Genomic DNA, 22,961 nt, shown 5'->3' on the forward strand with positions numbered 1-22,961 from the left:
GGTTGGAAGGGTGGCTGTGCCTTTGACAGAAATAAGGAAGTGTGAAGGGGAAGATTAGGGAGAAAGGCAGTCATTTCATGCTGTCTCTGGGACATGCGATTAGAAATGTCTAGTAGGTAGCTGGGGAAGCAGAAGTGAAGTCCAGAGGAGAAACCTGGGCAGGATCTAGAAATCTGGGAGACATCTGCATAAAGCCAAGAGAAAATAACAATAATGATAATAACCAACATTTACCTAACACTTAGTATGTGCCACGTTGGGGGCAGAAATCATTATTTCTTTTGATTCTTACAACTTTGATGAGGAAACTGAGACAAACAGGTGAAGTGACTTACCCAGGGTCACACAGCTCGTGTCTGAGGTCAGATTTGAATTCAGGCCTTCCTGACTCTGAGCCCATCACTCTCTGTCTGTTGCACTACCTAGCTTCTCCTCAAATATGGGAGCTGTTGAGATTACTAAGAGAGAGTATAGAAGAAGGCCTAGCACCAAACTCTACAGAACACCTACAATTAGAGGATGCAATATGGAGACCAAGAAAGAAGGGTGATGTCATGATGAGGTAGGAAGGATGAGAGGAAGTGGAGACGGTGAGAATAAGCAGCTTTTTTAAGGAATTTACCTGAGGCTGAGGAGGAGAGATATATAAGAGCTGGTTAGTGACTTCTTTTTCTTAAAGTATGGTTTGAGACTTGGTTTGAAGGCAGCAAAGACGGAACCTTTTGGTAGGAAATAGATGCTTAAGGTTGAGTGCACTCTGCTGGAGAAGATGGAAGGGGTTGGGATCAAGAAGATGTACCCTTAATGTAATAATCGTTTGTTTCCAAGAGTCTGGTCTTCATTCCATGGGGTTTCTCCATTCTGGGTGCCTTTCTTTTCATCACTCTTAGAAGCAGAAGGGTTTTGGCTGCCCCCTACATTGCAGGTGTGAGAGCCAGAGCTTACTCATGTATACATAGTACTCCAAGTGTCCATCAGTGTAGTACATAGTTTGGCCAGTGGAGTAGATAGATGGTGATTCCCACTCCCACCCCCCACCATCACCACCATGGTCCTGCCTCCAGCAGTGGGGAGGGGATGACAGAGCAGTAGCAGCTGAACTGTCAAATCTGCCGGAATTAATGAGGCACTGGGTTCTATCCTAGTTAGATAACTAATGAAACAGGTGGTTTTTGAGAACCTGAAATGAAGGAAAAGGGGGGTTTGTTTTGTTTTAAATGAGAGTGGAATGTTCTTAAGTAGGCTTGGTAGCAAAGTAGATTAGATCGGGCTAGTAATTGATATGTCCTGTTGTGTCATGGGAGAGGGGGCAGAAATAAAGATTTTGATCTGACCCAAGAATAAGAAGTAGGAGTAAAGGATATCAGTGAGATGGTTTATGGAATGGTGGACCTAAGGATTTGTGGGGGGTTTTTAATTAATTTTTTTTTCAATGAACAATCATTTCTTTCTCTCCTTGTCCTTCCTCCTCCCCCAACAAGAAGACAAACAAAACCCTTTTGACAAATATGCAGAGTCAAGCAAAACAATTTCTCACATTGGGAGCCCAAGAATTTCATCCAGTTTAGGCAAACCGAAGGTTTCTTTGTGACGGCCCCGCTGTGGGACTTAGTTGTGCACAAGTCGCCTTCTGGGAAAGGGTTTTATTCCCAAGAGACTTTTCTAGATGGGATCTGGATCTGTGGTGGGCTCAGGAACTCTTGACTTTAGGTGGGAAGAAGGATGGTGAACTTGGCTTGGCGTGTGGACAAATTGATTTGGGTTCTTTTAAAGCAGTGAGACCCTGTTTTGTTTTGTTTTAGTTTCTCTTCAACAACGGGTGGCGGAGCTGGAAAAAGTCAACGCAGAATTTTTACGTACAAAGCAGCAACTCGAGCAAGAATTTAATCAAAAGAGAGCCAAATTTAAAGAGCTGTATTTGGCCAAAGAAGGTAAGTACCCAAGGTCTACAGACAGCCCACCTCTCACCCCACTGCAGGTGTCTGTGCTGAGTCTCTTTGCAGTGCCTGGGAAACCTGCCACTGTGGAGCCCTGAAAGGGGGTGGCAGAGGAGGACCATGGGATAAGAAATGGAAAGAATTCTTTCATCTTGGGTTCTCTCAATCCCTCTCATACCCAGAGTAGAGTGCCTTTGGCAATAACCTCTCTTCACAGTTGGCAGCACTTCAATATTTTTTCTTTGAAAGTCATTTTTATTGATATCTTTTGTTTTTAGATCACCTTAATTTCCCAGCATAGTTCCATACCCCTCCACCCCCAGCCCAGAGAGCCATACCTTCTTTTTTTTTTTTTAGGGTTTTTTTTCTCAATTATATGTAAAGATATTTTTTGAGTTCCAAATTTTTCTCCTTCCCTCCCCCCTCCCAAGGCCAGCAAACAATTTGATATAGGTTATACATTACTATCATGTGTGAGATTCAAAATTGGATATATGAGCATTAAACTCCCCCTTTTAACTTTTCCCTTATCTGTATTGTACAAAAAATTAATTATTCATAACTATAACTAACCTGGAAAAATATATCTAATTGGACTTATGAAAAATTATAAGTATATGAAAAATTATAGGTTTAGAGAAATTATAATTGGGCCATAAGTCCTGCCGCGGTCACCATTAAAATGTTAGAATATTTTTTAATTGACTAGCCTAATTTTGGGGGGCTAAAGCTGACTAGAGGACTAATCTGGGGACTTTAGACTAATTGGCTATCTGACTGCGTTTAATTTAATATGGGCCGTTTATAAAGTTCCACCACACTGCTCCCAAATTGATAGACTAAAGATTAAGAAGCCTCTTAAGTAAATAATCAAAGCAGAGTTTATTTATGAGATACTGTTGAAAATTAAGAATACAGGGAAATAAAATGTACAACCTGACTGCTTTCCTGGGTCTCTTTCCACTGTGGCTCTTTCCCACCTGCTGAGCTTCCCCTAACTTCTTGAATACAATAAGGGCCTTAGCTGCCTCCGGCCTCAGGGCACTTTCCCTGGTTTGTATTAAGGCCTGTCCGCACCTCCTTTAACTCCCAGCTCTCTATATACCTTTTCTTCTCTCCACTCAAATCTCGGGCCTTTCTTCGCCCCCACAGAACAAGCTAATCCGCCAGCCAGGGCTAGGGCTGGTTTGGGGTGGGGGGGGTGCACTCCCACTTCACGTGCCTCAGCACAGGCTATCTTTCAGATAGCTCCGCTCAGGTCGGAGGGAGCTGGGGGCTTTTTTCCCCCCAGCTGTCTGACCTGGCGTCTTGTATAGCCCACGGGACTTTTTCGCTCAGCTGAAGCTGAGGAGGAGGGGGAGAGACCCTGAGGGCCTAAGACTTTCTAATCTCAGCCTAAAGGTAGGGTCCCCAAATCAAAATAAATTTTCACAGTATATATATATATATATGTGTGTGTGTATGTATACATATATATCTCCCAGACCACTAAGAAAAAGAAGCCTCTGAGCTTTAATCAGTGAGGAATTAGTTTTTATTGCTTGGGAATTAATTAGACAACAAAAGGCGATACCAATTAGGGAAATAGGAAAGTAGAAATACAAATGAATAATCTTAGATCTAAGCTTAGTCTATTTTCCTATATAAAACTCACCAGATTCCAAACTGCCTGCCAGGCCGTGTGCTGCCACGGCTAAGTTGAAAAGCCAGAGAGAGAGCGAACTTCTGTTCCTCCCTCAGTTTTAAGCTGGTGTGCTAGAAGTTCATCACGGTCTCCTCCCCAAAAGGGAAGTCCTTCAAAAGCTGCTTCAGTAGCATGTGCTCAACTCTCAAATGATTCAGCTCAAACTTCCAGTTTTTACCCCACATGTTAAACATATTTCCACATTAATCAGAACAAAAAGAAAAAAATAAAGAAGAACAATAACAAAAAAGCAACAACAAAAGTGAAAATAGTCTTCTTCGGGCTGCATTCAGACTCCAGAGTTCTTTTTCTGGAGGGGGAGAACATGCTCCACCATAAGTCTGTTGGCACTGTCTTGGATCATTACATTGCTGAGAAGAGTTAAGTCTGTCATAGTTGATCATCATAGAGTGTTGTTGATACTGTGTACAATGTTCTCTTGGTTCTGGAGAGCCAGACCTTCTAACAAAAAATAAAAATGAAAGAGAAAAAAAACCCACTTCTCCAAAACTAACCAGTTGTGCAGTGTGGCCATGTGTACTTGGTTCCACTTCTCTAATCCCCCACCTCTGCAAAGAAAAGGGAAGGGATAGTTTCTTTTCTCTTCTTTGGCGCCAAGCTTGGTAACTTTCATGAATGTTTTTCTGATTCTTGACATGAGTTCATGTCTTCCTGCACCTTCCTTTAAACCTCCCCTTCCCCTCCTTTGCTAACCACCCCAAAGGAAGAGGAGGAGGAGAACAAAGCTGCCTGCTCTGAAAGATGGTGGCATGTTCAGCTCTTTGGGCTCATGGATCGCCTGAAGACACCCAGGGAAACTTATAAATGTGACAAGGAATGAGAAGAATCACCTGCAGGGATCCCATTCCAGCCTTTCTTCTCTGGTAGATGCCCCCTCTGTCATCCTAAGTCTTGTACTCATCTGCAATCTCTCCCTGCCTTCTGCCTCCAAACAGGCCCTTGTCTTCCCCATCCTCAGAGCACCCTTCCTTAATCTATCTGTCTGTCTGCAGCAAGGGGGAATTTCGGTGTCCAGAATGCCAGCTCTGGAGTCAGGAAGACCTCAGTTCAAATCTCATCTCAGATAATGAATAGCTGTGTGACCCAGGGCAAGTCTGCCTCAGTATCCTCAACTGTAAAAATGAGGATCATAATAGCACCTGCTTCCCAGTGTTGTTTGAAGATCAAAATGAGATGATATTTTTAAAGTGCACATAGAAAGTGCTTAATAAATGCTTGTTACCTCTCCCTCTTACCTGTCTCTCAGGTACTCTGCACTCCAGTGACAATGGCCCCAGGGCACAGCATCCCCCATTCCTGGAATGCGCTCCCTCCTTTTGACTTGTTGGTTTTCCTGGTTTGTTCCAGGCAAGTCAAAACTCCACCATCTCCCCTCAGACCCTTAACCCTAAGAGCCTGCCAAACCACCAAACCACCTGGTCCTCACAACTGACATCCAAGGAGGTAATTCCTGTTCTTAAATTGGCCAATGCTAATGAAGACCCAAAACATAAAAAATCCTTGTTCCTGTCCAGTGGTCCCCCCTTTGGTGCTCATAGGGTTTTTCCAGTAGAAATGACATTAGAGATGAAACAGAAGTGCCTGCTTTGCTTGTGTTTCTATTATCATTCATTCTTTTTTTTTTTATTTTTGGTGAGGCAATTGGGGTTAAGTGACTTGCCCAGGGTCACACAGCTAGTGTTAAGTGTCTGAGGCTGGATTTGAACTCAGGTCCTCCTGAATCCAGGGCCGGTGCTTTATCCACTGCACTACCTAGCTGCCCCGCCTGCTTTGCAAATGCCCCTAAGAACCCAGGACCTAAAACCCCCCCATTAGAATGCGAATCCCTCAAGAGCAGAGACCACCCAACTTTTCTATCTGAATCCCCAGGGCTTAGCACACAGTGTGTTCTTAACAAAGGCTTCACTCATTCATTCATCCCTTCATCCATAGGGAAGGGCATAGCTATAAGCAAAAGAAACTCCAGTAGTGAAGAGGGGAATGTCAAAGGGGAGTGAACAGAAATAGCAGCCAAGGACCAGGGCACGGCAGCAGGAAGGGGAGGACACAGGTCCTTCCATTCCCAGCTGAACAGAGCCTCAAGAAAAGGGCCTTTCCTCCCTTTCACTGCCTTCCTCATTATGAAAAGGGGATTGGGAACAAAGAGGGAAAAGCAGGAAAGGACCAGGATGGAGGGAAATGACCAATTCACAGTCATAATTGAAGACCTGAATGAAGTGAAGATGCTCTCAGAGTGAAAGAGGGCACAGGGCTGTCAGATGCCTGAAGCATGGCCCTCCGACTTTTTTCTGCATTTTTGTTTGCATCCTCCTGCATTAGAAAACAGAATCCAACAATATGTTGTTTTTAAGAAACACACTTGAAACACAAAGATTCACCTAAAAGGGGCAGCTAGGTGGTGCAGTGGATAGAGCACCGGCCCTGGAATCAGGAGTACCTGAGTTCAAATCCAGTCTCAGACGCTTGACACTTGCTAGCTGTGTGACCCTGGGCAAGTCACTTAACCCCAATTGCCTCACCAAAAAAAAAAAGATTCACCTAAAGTTAAAATGAGAGGCTGGAGCTAAGGGGGCACCAAGCATGATTTCAGAGGCTGCTATAATTAGAGACTTGCCTAAAGGCACCAGAGATAACTTCTCGATATTTACTATATATGTACCTAACAGCGTAGTATCTACTTACTTAAAGGAAAAATTAATCTAAAACCATCATTATAGGAGGTCACCTTAATCTACCCCATCCAGAACTAGACAAATCTAACCAAAACATAAACAGAACTTTTGAATGATTCAAGAAGCTAGATCTTTGGCAATGTTTGAATGGAATAGAAAGGAATTTACTTACGTTTTGGCTGTACCACGGTTGTAACATAGCTTTACAAAAATTGATTATGTAGGGGCAGCTAGGTGGTGCAGTGGAGAGAGCACCGGCCCTGGAGTCAGGAGTACCTGAGTTCAAATCCGACCTGAGACACTTAACACGTACTAGCTGTGTGACCCTGGGCAAGTCACTTAACCCCAATTGCCTCACCCCCCCCCCCAAAAAAAATTATTATGTAAAGACCTCACCAAAAAAATGTAGGGAAAACAAATACTGGACACATCATTTATTGATCACAAAGCAATAAAAAGATATTCAATAAAGTACATCTGAAGAACTAAAAAGCAATTGGAGGGTAAATAACATAAGAAGTGGTAGATCAAAGAAGAAATTATATAAATAATGGAAAATTTCATTAAAAAAATGACAGACAACATAACAAAACTTGGGATACATCTGAAGCAGTTCTCTTCAGAAAATTCATATTTTTAAACATTTTCATCAAGAGAAAAAGAACAAATCAGTAAATTGGGCACACAACGAAAAAACTTGAATGGCAATTAAAGACATCCAATTGAACTACTAAGTAGTTAATGTGATTTTACAGCATTTGTTTTTATAAGATTTTGAGTTCCAAATTTTTCTCCCTCTCTCTCACTTCCTTCTGCCCTCCCGAAGACAGAAAGCAATTTGATATAGTTTATATATGTACAGTCACATGAAACATTTCTGCATTAGTCATGGTTAATAAGATTTTTAAAAGAGAGAAAGACCAATTTTTTTCTATCAACATGAAAAAGAATTCATAACAGTTGAAGGGGAAATAAAGGAAATGATCAGAAAGTATTTTGTCCAAATATATGCTAACAAAGCTGATAACTTAGAGAAACTACATTAATTCATTTAAAATATAAAATATTCAGATTAATTTTTTTAAAAAGAGAGATACTATTTTAATAACTCAGTATCAGAAAGCAATTAAATAAGCCATAAATTAACTCTTGAAGAAAAAACCTTCATGACTATTTGTATTTAGAAGTGAAATCTATATCACATAAAAAGAACAATTAATTCCAATATTATAGAAACTGTTACAATAATAGAAAAATAAGGTACCCTTCAAGTCTCTACCTGATAACAAACATGGCCTTCATATCTAAATCACAGAGAGATAAAGCAGAGAGAAAAACAGTAGCTCAATATTACTAATGAATATTGATGGAAAATTTTTAAGTAAAATGTTATCAAATTGGCTACAACTACATACTAAAAAGATTACACACTATAACAACGTTGTGTCTCTACCAGGAATGTAGAGTTAGTTCAAAATGAGGAAGATTATGAACATAATAAATCATGTTAAAATAGTGTATATTATATATAATATATGTGTATATACATATACATGTGTGTATATATACATATTCATGCACATGAACCCACATATGTATGTGTATATATAAGACCCTGTGATTATATCAGTAGATATTGAAAAAGCTTTTGACAAAACTCAGTACTTATTTTGGTTTAAACCTCGGAAAACATAGGAATGAATGGACTTTTTCTTAATATGGTAAATAATCTGAATCCAAGAACAAATCTTAAATGTACTAGAGAAAAGTTGTGGAGGCCTTTCCAATCAGTTTGGGGCAAATCAAGGATGCCCATTATCACCACTACTATTCAGTCAGTAAATCAATAAACATTTATTAAACACTTATTGTGTGTCAGGCACTGTGCTAAGTGCCAGGGATACAAAAAGAAGCAAAATAATAATGATGATGTAGTAATGATAACAGGGAATGTTTATCTGACTCTTCTGTGGCAGGCTCTGAGCAAAGCACTTTATCAGTATTATCTCATTGGATCCTCACAACAACCCTGGGAGGTAGGTGCTGTTATCATTCGTATTTTATAGATGAGGAAACTGAGGCAAATGGGTTAAGTGACTTGCCTAGGTCACATAGCTGTTATGTGTCTGAGGCTGGATTTGAACACAAGTTTTACTGACTCCAGACCCAGCACTCTATCTGCTGTGCTCCTTCACTGTCTTGTTTGTTTGTTTGTTTGTTTTGCTAGGTAGTGAGGGTTAAGTGACTTGCCCAGGGTCACACAGCTAGTAAGTGTCAAGTGCCTGGGGCCGGATTTGAACTCAGGTGCTCCTGAATCCAGGGCTGGTGCTTTATCCACTGTGCCACCTAGATGCCCCCCCCTCCCCCCACTGTCTAAGGCTAATTCCTGCCCTTGAGGAGCTCACAGTCTAATGATTTACTACTATTACTGTTGTTTGAACTAATCTAGAAGCACCAGCTCCATCAATAACATAAGAAAGAAATTGAGGCAGTGAACATAGGTAATATAGGGGAAACAAAGTTTCTACCAAATCAACAATATTCCTGTATGTTATCAAGAAAATCCAGCAAGAAGAACTAGAAAGAGAAATCTGATTCAAAATGACTGGGGGCAGCTAGGTGGTGTGTTAGATAAAGCACCAGCCCTGGATTCAGGAGCACCTGAGTTCAAATCCAGCCTCAGACACTTGACACTTATTAGCTATGTGACCCTGAGCAAGTCACTTAACCCTCATTGCCCCACAGAAAAACAAAAAACCAAAAAAAATAACTACAGAAGTTATAAAATATTTGGAAGGCTTACCTTCCAAGACTCACTCAGGAACTATATGAGTCAGTGGGACAGATTTAAGCCACTGGGGTTATGCCTCATTATTTGACAGTAATTGCTGGGGAAATTGCCAAGTAGTCTGGTAGAAATCAGGTGCAGGCCAACATTTCACACTATATACCAAGATATGGTTCAAACAGACAGGAGGCATAGACACCAAAAGTGACATCAAAACATTGGAGAAGCAACAGAGAAATCACCTTTCAGATCTTTGGTGGGGAATGACTGATCAAGGAACAGACAGGTGTCAGCAGGCACTCACAGCTTCACAAAACTGATGTGAAAACTAGGTTGATTAGAAGAGAAATGACCATTCATGTGGAACCCAGAGTTCACGATCCATACAGATGTTTGCATTTTTATAACAGCAGGACAAAGGGGAGGAGCAAAGTGGTGGCAAAAGCTTCGTTCTTCTCCTTGGGAGCCACTAGACCACAAAGGTGGGAGGGTCTGTTTGTCTACAGGGGTTCCATCTGCACAAGCAGTTTCTCAGCCTGGTACAGACAGACTGGCTCCTTTCTTGACTTCACAGGGAAGACACATAGGGAATCCAGTTTGGGGCGCAAACAAATTCTGTCATTTGGGAGGGCTTTGTCCTTGGCACAGTTAGGGCCTCCCGCATCCTCTGGGTCTGGTGTTTCTGGATAATATGGCAATTCAAAAAGACAAGTTCAGGGGACCCATTAACAGTCCTTAACACAGGATGACAGAAGATAAAACAGAACATTTTGATTATATAAAATTTAAAAGTTCTTGTAGAAACAAAACATAGCTAAAATAGGAAAATAAATAACTTGGAAAAATCTTTTCCACAAGTTTTTAGCCATTCCCCAATGGATACATGAAAAAAAGAATAGTCGGCAATTTTCAAAGGAAGAAATCCAAGCTATTGAGATTTATTAAGAGGGGCAGCTAGGTGGCGCAGTGGATAGAGCACCGGCCCTGGAGGCAGGAGGACCTGAGTTCAAATGTGGCCTCAGACACTTTACACTTACTAGCTGTGTGACCCTAGGCAAGTCACTTAACCCCAATTGCCTCGCCAAAAAAAAAAAAATCCCCAAAAAACACAATTATAAGACATGTCCCAAATCACTAATACAAATAAAAGCAGCTCTGGGTTTTTACTTTATACCCATCTGAGTTGCAGAAATGACAAAAGAAGAAGATGACATTTAGACACACTGAGGCACAGTTGGTGTCAAGTGATTTGGACATCTTCACTGCCCCCACCCCCCCATCAAAAAAAAGAGGAACAGGGTACAGAAATATTTATAGCAGCTTTTTCTGTCATAACTGACCATGTATTGAGCAGTGGCCAAAAAATCATGTAATGGCATGTAATCCTGAATACATGAAGTGATTAAATGCTTACTCTGTGCAAATCACTGTGAAATGGAATATTGTAGCTCCCTAAGAAAGATGGAAATGAGGAAATCTTTGATGCTAGAAACAAAACTGGAATGATTGGTGAAGACCACACCATGCAGAGAAAGCCTTTGAAAACCTGGACCCCTGATCAATGTGATTGGGAACCAAGGTCCGGAGGACCCCAGCTAGGAAGCAGATTGAACTCTAGCTCATAGCTGGGATTTGCTAAGTGCCTTTTACTGGGGGAGGGAAAGATAATCCATGCTTTTGTACATATGTGAATACACATGGGTTTGTGTTACCCAGCCTCAGGTGGCTCTCATTGCAGCTCCACAGGCCTTTTTTCCCCTTCGTAACTGATCCTTTTCTCAAGCCCCAGAGGAATTGTTCTAAACCCTTCGCTCCTCCCTCAAGCTTCCCACACCTTCTCCCAGTTAGCTCTCAGAGTGCTGGGCCTGGACTCAGGAAGACCATGACTGCTAAATAGCATGAGCGCTAATTATTGTGGCCTTTCTCTCCCTCTCCCTTGTAGTCAAAAGAATTACATCCGGAGTCATTGTTTACTTACCTTCAGCTCTTCCAAAAGGGCCAATTGGCAATTAAGTCATCCAGATGGAATACTTCTGAATTCCAGTACCTTCATGGTATCATTATCTGGGTCTCTAATGAAGTCAGGGTCTTAAGCTCAGTGGAGGAGAATGAATGTCACAGAAGAATTATCAAATTCTCTCTTTCTTTGAATCTTTCTTTTTTTTAAAGACCATAAATAGTTTTTTGTTATCATTACAAAAATAAAGAGGTCTACTTCCCTGTGTGTCAAGAAGCTGTTAACCTGGATTCCCAATAATGGGAATAGCTGATCTTATAACAAGCATTTTTTTAAACCCACATGATTTGGCTTTTTATTATATCCATAGATGTACAAGACTTTGATGACTCTGTGTTCTCACCCTTGTGAGTATTTCCTTCCGTAGTATAGGTTGTAACCTATCTCCACCTCACCTTGGGTAACTCTTTTCCAAACCCTTCAGAAATTCCTTCACAAGGAACATTGATCTTCTGTCGATTGGGATGGTTTTCCTCCCAGGAGGCTGCCCTCGGGGTTTGAGTTGGCCCAAAGAATGAGGGGCCTGAAAACCCAACCTCTGGATAGTTAGTTTTCCTGAGGTGAGATAGAATGTGATCTTGTGTGGGTGCCCTGGTGGAATGGGCCTTCTTTTTACTTTGACACCCCTTTTCCATCTTTTCTGCTAAGTAAAGTTATTTCCTTTGCATGTTATGGTCCACAAGTGTTTTCCTTCCAGCATTGAGCCCACTGGATCCACAGTGAGCCTCAGTGGCTCCCTATCCCCTCCAGGGGGTTGCCCAGGGGCCATCTCCCATGCTAGTGTAAGGCCAGTTAAGAATCTCTCAGATGATCTGACTCCTGTGTGCACCTGTGTGGATTCATATCTTTTTTTGGTCCGGATCTATTATTTCTCTAGGTCGATGGAGGTTCTAGAGAGGAAACTCCTCATGTAATGGACAGCTCAATTTTCAAAAGGAGAAAATTATAGCACCTGCTTCCCAGGGTTATTGTGAGGCTTGAAAAGTACTTATCATAGTGTCTGGCACATTGTGAGCACTGTGTGAATGCTAGCTACTATTATTATAAAACTCACTAGACCAAATCCCGATGGGGGAAATCTAAGAAAAAAATCACAGCGACTCATCTTTGCAGCCCAGGTGGGCATAGAGATAAAGACAGAGAAGCCTGCAGACACCAGAGATGTCATCTGACAAGAAATGCATCAGACCAAGCAGAGCAAGAAGAGGGAGGTCTCAATCTAGTGAGGGATACAGCAGGTCCACAAGTACATACAAGCCAGCTATAGATAGGAAATATTTGGCAGAGGAAAGACACTAGAATGAGAGGTGGGGGGTGCCTTCTCTAAAAGATGAGATTTGGCAAAATTAGAAGGGAGGCAGAAAGCTGGGAAACAATTTTTATAGCCAGTACTTCTGATAAAGGCCTCATTTCTAAAATATATTGGGAACTAAATCAAATTTATAAGAACCCAAGTCATTCCCCAATTGAGAAATGGTCAAAGGATATGAACAGGCAGTTTTCAGACAAAGAAATCAAAGCTATCCATAGTCATATAAAAAATGCTCTAAATCACTATTGATTAGAGAAATGCAAATTAAAACAACTCTGGGGGCAGCTAGGTGGTACAGTGGATATAGCACCAGCCCTGGATTCAGGAGGACCTGAGTTCAAATCTGATCTCAGACACTTAACACTTACTAGCTGGGTGACCCTGGGCAAGTCACTTAACCCCAATTGCCTCACCAAAAAACAACAACTCTGAGGCACCACCTGACACCTATCAGATTGGCTAATATGACAAAAACGGAAAATAATCAATGTTGGAGAAGCTGTAGAAAAACTAGAACACTATTGCATTGTTGGTTGAGCTGTGAACTGATCCAGTCACTCGGGAGAACAATTTGGAATTATGCCCAAAGGGCTATAAAGCTGTGCATACCCCTTTGACCCAGCAATATCACTATTGTTTCTTTTCCCCAAAGAGATCATAAAAAAGGGAAAAGGACCCAAATGTACAAAAACATTTATAGCTGCTCTTTTTGTAGTGGCAAGGAATTGGAAATTTAGGGGCTGCCCATCAATTGGAGAATGGCTGAACAGGTTCTGGTATATGAATCTAATGGAACTATTGTGCTATAAGAAATGATGAGCAGGCAGATTTCAGAGAAACCTGGAAGGACTTACATGAACTGATCATGAGTGAGATGAGCAGAACCAGGAGAACATTGTACATAGTACCATCAACATTATGTGTTGATTAACTGTGATAGACTTGATTCTTCTCAGCAATACAATGGTACAAGATAGTTCCAAAGGACTCATGGTAGAAAAGGCTCTCCAAATCCAGAAAAAAAAGAACTGTGGAATCTAGATGCAGATTGAACCATACTATTTCTATTTTTTTTCTTTTTTGAGGTTTTTCCTTTTTGCTCTGATTCTTATGACTAATGCAGAAATATGTTTAATGTTATTGTACATATATAACCTATATCAGATTACTTGCTGTCTTGGGGGGGGGGAGGAAAAAAATTTGAATCTAGAAATCTTATAAAAACAAATGTTGAGAATTATCTCTGCATGTAACTGGAAAATAATAAAATACTTTTATAATTAAAAGATGGGATTGGGGTGAGCTAGGTGGCACACTAGATAAAGCACCAGCCCTGGATTCAGGAGGACCTGAGTTCAAATCTAGCTTCAGACACTTGACACTTACTAGCTGTGTGACCCTGGGCAAACCACTTAACCCTCATTGCCCTAAAAATAATAATTAGAAGTATAATTATAATAATTATAATTAATAAAAGACAGGATTTTCGTTGGGACTGAAAAGAAGTCAGGGAGATCAGTGGTCAGAGTGGAGGAGGGAGAGTGTTCCAAGCATGGCAGGCAGACAGAAATAATGCTCATGGCCGAGAGGTGGACGGTCCTGGCCAGTGACACTGGATTGAAGGGTCCAAGTTGGGGAATAAGGTGTCAAAAGACTGGAAAGTTGGGAGAGGGCAGGTCATGAAGGTACTGGAATGCCAAACCACATTTTATATTTGCTCCTGGAGGTGATAAGAAGCCACTGGAGGTCATTGTGAAGGAAGTGATATGATCAGACCTGAGCTTTAGGAAAAGTCACTTTAGTAACTAAGTGAAGGTGGACTGAAGTGGAGAGAGACTGGAAGCAGGCAGACCTTCCCCACTCCCAGCCCCCAGCAGATATCGCAGTAGTCAAGTCTTGAGGTGAGGGCACTGTCAAAGGAGGGAAAGAAGTGCATCGGAGAGATGCTACAGGTCTCATGGGGGGAGGGGGGAAGTGAAATCGACAGGCCTTGGCACTATATTGGATATGGAGGGGGAGAGAGAGGAGTTCAAGATGATTCCTAGGGAGGGAGACTCGGAGGGTAGAGGTGCCCTTTAAAGTAATAGGGATGGTAAGAGGAGGGGGGAAGGTTGAGGAGAAAAGATAAAAGAGTTCAGTTTGGACATGGTGAGTTTAAGATGTCTGCTGCACATCCAGTTTGAGATGTCTGAAAGGCAGTTGGAGATTGGAGGTCAGCAGAGAAACTGGAGCAGGAAACAGGTTTGAGAATCAGCATGGAGATGATAATTGAGCTGATAAGCTTACCAAGTGACTTAGGACAGAGGGAGAAAAGAGGATGCAGGTCAGAACCCTAAGGAACACCCACAAGTTAGCAGATGTCAGGTGAAGATTCTTCATGACCTTTGATCAAAGAGCATGTCCGCCCTCCCCCTCCCCCATGAGACCTGATATAAGATCCCTGTTGAGACTCCTTCCTGTAAATCCTCTATGACGTCTGCCCCAACCCCATCACTCTAGATCTCATCACTGCCAGACCTACTCAGGCAGGTTAAAAAGACAAATTCTCAAACCCCGGCTCGCTTGGAGTGACTTTGAGCTCTTCTGTAGCTCGTCTGCCTTCCTCCTGCCCATCCAGTTTCCTTCTGTTATTGCTCAGCCCCGCAAAAGTAATCCACTTATGCAAGAGTGGACTTTAGTTCACAGAATATTAATTCGGTTCTTTCTCCATCCTTTTTCTTGACTTTTTGAACGTCTTGAAATCTTTACCCTTTAAAGCCTTTAAGGAAGCAGCGTGATAGAATGGCGTCAGAGGACCTGGGTTCAAATCCTGCTTCTGATTCTTACTATCTGTGACTAACCAAGTTGTGTGAACCTTTCTGGGCCTCACTTTCCTCATCTGTAAGGTGAAGGAGTTTCACTAGGAGGCCTCCAAAATTTGGCTCTGGTTTTTTGCCACAAGATTGGTCTCTTTGGCCCTTTGACCAATATGGGGGGGGGGGGTATGTGTTAAATAATAGATTTGTCCTGGAGTTATGAGAGAGATCGTTTCATTATTTAGTCTTATTAATTCTACTAACACCTTTTTATGTTTCTTTAATTTGACATGCATGTATGTTGAATGGCCTGCTCACCTGTTTTATTTTGGTGAAATAGCTTCTATGTACCCCCCACCTGCATTGTGGAAGGTTGAGTGAGTTCATTGCTGTGTCTTAATGAAGGGAGATGGAAGCCACAAATGTCCAGTCCTCTAAGAGAGCCCTTTCTCCCTTGAGTCAGGGTGTTATCTCAGAAGACTGGCCCTTGGGTAAAGGTTTTCCCCATCACCTTTGGCTGCAGCACAAATTGCTGTATCTATGGTACATTTCTTGTTTTCAGGTGCCTAGCTTTGAGAGTTATTCAGACAAAACCTTTTTCTTCCATCTAAGCAGCTCAAAGGCCTGGTGGATGTAGAGAGTGTGAGACCTGGGGTTAGAAGAGCTGGGTGTGAATCCTGCCTCAGACTGGAGCTAGGGGATGGAGGGCAACTCAATTAAGCTCTCTCAACCCTTGTTCTTATCTGTAAAAGAAAGATGACTCCTCCTTCTCCTCCAAGCAGGCTGGACTCCCTGGGGTCTTCCTGAAAGTGCTTCTTATTGTTTCCCACCGACCTTTCTTTCCTTCTTCCTAGCAGTACTTCTGCTCTCCATTGTCTAGGATGTTAACTTAGCCCTGGCTAAGATACCCAGGCATCCCCTGGTAGAACATGTGAGGCTCCTCTTGGAGAGTGTCCTGCACAGTCTTCCCCCCCCCCCCTTACCCACATGCCCACCTACCCACTCTAACAGAAAGTCTTTCCTCTCTTCAGAGGACCTGAAAAGACAGAATGCCGTCCTGCAGGCAGCACAAGACGACCTTGGGCACCTCCGGACACAGCTGTGGGAAGCCCAGGCCGAGATGGAGAACATCAAGGCCATCGCCACGGTGTCAGAGAACACCAAACAGGAAGCGATTGATGAGGTGAAGAGGCAGTGGCAAGAAGAGGTCGCCTCCCTGCAGGCTGTCATGAAAGGTACAGTGAGGAAGGGGCATTGCTGTGGCCTGCCTGAGGAGGGGAGGGATGCTGCTGACATTGGGGCTAGAAAAGGGGGCAGCTCCAAAGGAGACGAAGGATGGCATTGGGGTAAAGGAGAATGAGACATCTTTGGTACATGCAGTCTGAGCCCAGCTTTGAGAACATTGAAGAACTCCCAGTTAAAACACTCTTTACAGAAATAAAGTCAGACAGAATGATTGGAGAATCTTAATTCCTCCTGAGTAGGCTGGGTTAATAGAATAAAAAGGATGCCACCACCTAAATTTACTTAGTGTCATACAAGTGAATCTACCAAAGGGTTTCTTCATAAAGATAAACAAATTAATAACCAAACTCCTATAGAGGAGCAAAAAGTCAAGAATCTCAAGAGAAATAATGAAAAAGAAGAAAGGGGGACATAGTGGAAGTAGATCTCAAACTATACTTCAGACTATACTTCAAAGCAGTAACTCAAAACCATTTGGCACTTGATTTGGAATAGAAGTCACTCAGGGGAACAGATGAACAGAAGTAAGTGAATCCAGTAGCCTAGTGTTGGATAAACCCAAAGACCCCAGCTGCTGGGGTATAAGTACTCACTTTATGACAAAAACTATTTGGAAAACTGGAAAGCAGTCTGGCAGAAACTAGGGATAGACCAACATCTTACACTACACACTAATATAAGGACACAAGATATAAAGGGTGAGGAAACTTGGAAATTGCCTATCAGATCCATGATGGGGAAGATTTCCTGACCAAATAGGGTTAGGGAGGATCATAGAAGATAAAGTTGGCATTTTTTGATCATATACAGTTTTAAAGTATTTGTAGAAATGAAGCCAACGTAGCTAAAATCAGAAGGAAAGCCAGTAACTACAGCAAGAAAGTCTGCAGCAAGTTTACTTGATAAAGGTCTGTTTCAAATTCATAAAAATAAGAACTATTTAGGGGGCTGCTAGGTGGCGCAGTGGATAAAGCACCGGTCCTGGATTCAGGAGGACCTGAGTTCGAATTCGGCCTCAGACATTTGACCCTTACTAGCTGTGTGACCCTGGGCAAGTCACTTAACCCTCATTGCCCTGCCCCACCCCCTCCACCCCACCCCCCAAAAAGAACTATTTGCCAGCTGATAAATATTCAAAAAATCAACAAGTAGTTTTCAAAGGTAGAAATGGAAGCTATAGATAATCATGAAAAAGTGCTCCAAATCACTAAGTATTAGAGGAATACTGAAGTTTTGCTTCATTCCTATTAGACTAGCAAAGACAACAGAAAAAGAAAATGACCAGTATTAGAGGAGATGTGGGAAAATAGGTACAGGCCTGCTTCGATGGTGGAGTTGTGGATTGGTCCAGAGTTCTGGAAAGCAACTTGGAACTCTGTCTCCCAAGTTATTAAGCCCTGCTTACTCTTTGACCTAGCAATGCCACCTAGGAAGGCGGGAAAGGACCCACAGGCACCAGAACTATTTGTGGCTGCTCTTTTTGGAGTCGCAGAGAGCTGGAAAGGCAGGATGCAGATCTGTTGGGGAACATTTGAACCAATTATGGCTGATAAGAACAGTGACATTTCTGTAGTGCCTGCTGTGTGCCCAGCACTGGACTAAACATTTTAGAAGTAGTGTCTCCTTTGATTCTCACACTTGATGAAACTAAAGCAGACACATTCAGTGACATGCCTAGGGTCACGTCTAGGAAGTGTCTGTGGCCGAATTTTAACTCGGGTCTTCCTGATTCTAGGCCCAATGTTTTATGTCCAGTGGCACCCTCCAGCTGCATGGATATGCCAGTGCCCTAGGAGATAAGGAAGCCCCATATGGTCTGAGGCTGAATGATGCTGGCAAGCAGTATGGGTGTGGACAACACCCTGGCCCTGGTTTAAGAGTCTGAGAGGCACGGGCCTCCTGAGGTAGGGAGGATCAACGCAGTCAAAAGGGGATCTGGCCAAGGCCCAATGTCCATTGGTCATGGAGGTAACTGTCCTTCAGTCCTCCCCTGGAAGCTGGGTGTGTTCAGCAGGGCTCCTGTCTAATAGGACCAAACTGAAATGGGTTCCATCCTTGGCAGCATCACAGAACAGGGTGGTCACATCCTTGGTGAACAACCGGAGAGCAGGGAGAGTTATGGGTCATAGTATGAGGTCACAGAGACAGAAAGTTGACTTTGGAGCTGGAAAGGCCAGGACTCGAGTTGCCCCTGGGCCCCAGATTGTAGAATACAGACAGCCTTGGGCCATCATGTGCTCTGATCCTTGAACCTTCAGCCTCAGAGAGGCCAAGGACAGGCTCAGCTGACTGAATAGGCCCACTGTGTCCATGTCTTTGTCCATGTGCCTAACAGCAGCGCAGATCCCTCTTGGTAAGAAGTATTTGCCACACCAAGGTCCAAAAAATATTAAGTACCAACTGTCTGTTCTCAGAGATTCCCTTCTGGCAAGGACTACATGTGGTCATGATGGTAGCAGGCCCACGGTGTGGGCGGTGTTTGAGGAGAGGAGGAAGCGTAGGATCTGGGGGGATTCTGGGAGAGTGTGGAGCCCGAGGGGCTCCGCTCAGCTCTGCACATCACCAGAACAACATGTCGAGCTCCTGTGCCCAGGCAGCATGCCCTGGACAATGATGGGCATGTTCACAGAACATCTGTTTAGAGATAGATAGCAGGCAGTTGGAAATGAGAGGCCAACGGAGAGGTTAGGGGAAAGATAGGTCAATGTGACAGATGAGCTAATGAGATCACCTAGTGAAGGTGACACAGAGAGAGAAGACAAGAGGGCCCAGGACAGAAGCTTGAGGAAGACCCACAGTTAGAGGGCATGGATAGAGATGGGACAAAAGAGACAGAGAGCCAGGAAACAGCAGGGCCTTGAAAACCCATAGAGAAGAGAGTGATCAGTGGCATCGGGGGCTGCAGAGAGACGTCAAGGATTGAGGACTGAGCGGAAGAGAGCGGCTTGGGGGGAAGGACGAGGGCAGAAGCAGCGTGCGAGAGGAGGTGTCCGCTACACACGTCTTTTGCCACAAAGGACAGAAGAGGCAGGGGTGGAGGAGACATGAGCAGCAGTAAGAGAAAGGGAGAGATTGAAGAGAACTGAGAGGAGGAGATGGGATGGGACAGAATGGGATCACTTGTGCAGGGAGAGGCCTTTGCCCTTGTAAAAAGAGCAAGAGCATCTATTGAGTGCTTACTCTGTGTCTAATGTATGACTGATGTATGAAGTCCTCACTACCCCTAAAAGAAAGCTGGAAGGAGTGGGGGGAGATTAAAGTACCGTGTGTGGGGGTGGAGTAGAGAAAGTCTAGAGAGGAATGGTTCAGGAAGGAGCTGTCCAATCTGAGGAGGTCTAGCCAGTACCCAAATCAATATGAGGTGATTTGAGGAGGCCGAGAGAAGAGATAGCGGGTGAGCAGTGCAAGAGACCCCTGGAGCTGACTGAGCCTTGAAGGATGGGCAGGAGACACCCAGAAGCGGAAGGTTGCTGTGGTCATCTTCACAACTGTATTTTCTTGGTGAGAAAATGACTACACTTTTTTTTTTGTTTATTTTTGGGGGTTTTTTGCAGGGCAATGAGCATTAAGTGACTTGCCCAGGGTCACACAGCTAGTAAATGTCAAGTGCCTGTGAGTGAGATTTTCCCCATCCCTTAGTTATAAGAGATTTACTATAGTTTTTAGTGATTTGATTAAGATAATAATCAATATATATTAACTAGAAAAATTGTGATTCATATAGATTGCATAAGGTTAAAAGGTTAAGTCTTTTCCCATATTTCTTAATTTTCCAATGAACATGGTGTTGCTGATCTTGTGATATCTGCATTAGGTAATATCGCAGGATCTGGTCATGGTCAGCAATACTGCTAAGAGTTCACGCTGCTGACCAGTGGCCTAACAACGACCCACCCTATTGTCATCATAATGCTGATATTTCCTAAGAATATGTTCTAATTTTAGAAATGTTTGGAAGGGTATATAAACTCATGAATTTTGTGATTCTGGGTCTTTCAGGCCCAATGCCTGGATGACCAGATTTATTGAGAGGCTAAAACCCTCTCAATAAACCTATTGGTTTTGTTGAGGGACTAACCCTCTCTCAATTAACCTATTTGCTTCAGCCTGGAAACTTTGTTATTTTCATTCTTCCATCGGACTTAAAAAATTTTTTCGTGACATGCCTGAGGCCGGATTTGAACTCAGGTCCTCCTGAATCCAGGGCCAGTGTTGTATCCCCTGTGCCATCTAGCTGCCCCTATGACTATACTTCTGCAAGAAAAATTCTTGTGTTTTCTGACAGACCTCTGACCTTTATCAGTAATTATGATTATTGGATAAGGTTGAAATGACAGTTTGGTGAAGTTAAGTTTGGCAGTGTTTTCCAGATTGCAGAAGGCACTGGTTGCTGGTGGCAGAATCTTTATTTACAATGTTTTTCAGTGACATCAAAAGGAGATGACACTTTGTTGAAGCCTTCTAGAGTTGTAAGTTTAGTTCAGGGCACAATGTTGTAAACGAGCTAAAGTTAAGTGTCTACCCTTATGTGAGTCTGTAGTTGACCTTGATCATGCCATAGTCCTCTTTACTTTCTCAGTGACAACTTTTCCCTTCCTTGGAATTAAAGTATGGCCTAGAAACCAGGCATCAGCTCTTTACATGTAGGTCTGTATGCTGTTGCTGGACAGACTGCTTAGAAGGGTGCGCTCTCTCTCTCTCTCTCTCTCTCTCTCTCTCTCTCTCTCTCTCTCTCCCTCCCTCCCTCCCTCCCTCCCTCACTGTCCCCCACCCCCTTTCTCTCTTGGGACATTCTGTAGAGACAGTCCGTGACTATGAGCACCAGTTCCACCACAGGCTGGAGCAGGAGCGGACACAGTGGGCCCAGTACAGAGAAGCCGCAGAAAGGGAGATCGCTGATTTACGCAGGAGGCTGTCTGAAGAGCAGGAGGAGGAGAATCTGGAGAACGAGATGAAAAAGGTATTCCACACTGTGTGTTTGTGGACACATGGTTGTGTGGGTGGGGCAGAAATGCCACTGCCTTTGGCCTCTGTTGAAGGGTGGCCTCCCTTAAGGTCACCCCCTGACTAAAGGAGAGCAGCTCCTCATTTGTCTCCAAGTCCTAGGCCCTCCTCTGTAGGTGAGGGTTGAGAAGGGAGCTCTGAAGCTGGCCAGCCAACTGCCCCTTACTCATCACACATTTGATCAGGAGGGCCAGAGACAGCATTCTTGCTGATCCATGGAGGGTTTCCCAGGAAGGTGTCCGTGTCTGAGCCTCTGCAGGTTATTATCAGGCTAGGCCTCCAAGGTTTGCATGGGGCAGTGCCCCAAGAGGTGCCAAAGCCAGTGGGGAGAGGGACCAGAGGGGCAGTTGTCTCCCCGGAGGGGTCCAGTGCCTCCTGCTGGCCCATGCAGAGCACACAGACACAGCCTCTTCCACAAGAGCCGTGTTCAACCCACAGTTTGTCACCCCACTAGGGGACCACTGAAGGGATTGGGGGACCCATTTTCCAGGGAGCCCCGTCACTTTAAGGTGATGGGGTGTTAAGCTTCCTGAGGAGAAGCCCCCAAGGAGCATTTTGCCGCATGACTGATGGTGAATTTTGTGCCAGAGAAGTGAGATCACTTTAAAATTCCTGACCCGGGGGCAGCTAGGTGGCACAGTGGATAAAGCACCGGCCTTGGTTTCAGGAGGAACTGACTTCAAATCCGGCCTCAGACACTTGACACTTGCAAGCTGTGTGACCCTGGGCAAGCCACTTAACCCCCATTGCCCCACCAAAAAAAACCAAAAAAACAAAGCTTTAAATAAAAATGTTTTAAAAAAAAAATTCCAGACCTAAAGTGAAGTTCAGGACTGTGGAAGGTAGGGAGAGGAGAGAGGGAACACTGAGAAAGTATTGAGCCTGAAGCTGGATCCGTCTCCGAGATGATGAGCCTGGAGTCTGAGCCAAGCAGTGGGAAGTGGGAAGTAAGACCGCATGTACAAAGTGAATGGCCAGCGTGGTCATCTACACCGAGCTCGTGATGGAAGAGTCCAAAGGGTAATGCATGAGCACAGATAGAAGAGCCAGCCCTTGGCAGAGGCGAGTGGGCCACCCGTGTGACACATGGCACGTGCTTTCAGACCTTTCCAAGGGATTTAGCGAGGGCTTAAGTTTTGGGGGTTTTTTGTCTTAATAAATACTATTTGTTTTATGGGAGGGGAAAATGTCAGTGACATAAAAAACAAAAGATGTCAGTAACAACTTATTTCAAAAAAACAGAACAAAAATATTATCCAAGAAAATCATATAATTCGCTATTTTCATTTTTAAAGATACTTAGCTAAGAATTTCTCTTTTCTTTCTTACCCTGAAAAATAAATCATGATTGTTTTTACTACATTGATGGGTACATATTTATCTGACAGAAATGCGACTCCTATAGACATTTCTTTATGTGTGATTTTTTAAAAAAATGTGTTCTATTGACTACAAAATGAAGTTCTTTCTGGTTATGCTCCATTTC

The 22,961-nt window shown here is 43.3% G+C and overlaps 1 protein-coding gene across 2 annotated transcripts in view; it reads left to right on the forward strand.

The window, feature by feature from the left end:
* RABEP1 (rabaptin, RAB GTPase binding effector protein 1) overlaps positions 1–22,961 on the forward strand; it is a 78,325-nt gene that overhangs the window by 25,904 nt on the left and 29,460 nt on the right. For both annotated transcript variants that reach the window (XM_043993195.1, XM_043993196.1), the window contains exons 2-4: positions 1,803–1,931; positions 16,258–16,461; positions 21,271–21,431. In XM_043993195.1, coding sequence (XP_043849130.1) covers positions 1,803–1,931; positions 16,258–16,461; positions 21,271–21,431 — 494 coding nt within the window. The remainder of the gene's footprint in view (positions 1–1,802; positions 1,932–16,257; positions 16,462–21,270; positions 21,432–22,961) is intronic.

Source organism: Dromiciops gliroides, chromosome 3 (assembly GCF_019393635.1).
Source record: "Dromiciops gliroides isolate mDroGli1 chromosome 3, mDroGli1.pri, whole genome shotgun sequence".
Classification (NCBI taxonomy): domain Eukaryota; kingdom Metazoa; phylum Chordata; class Mammalia; order Microbiotheria; family Microbiotheriidae; genus Dromiciops; species Dromiciops gliroides.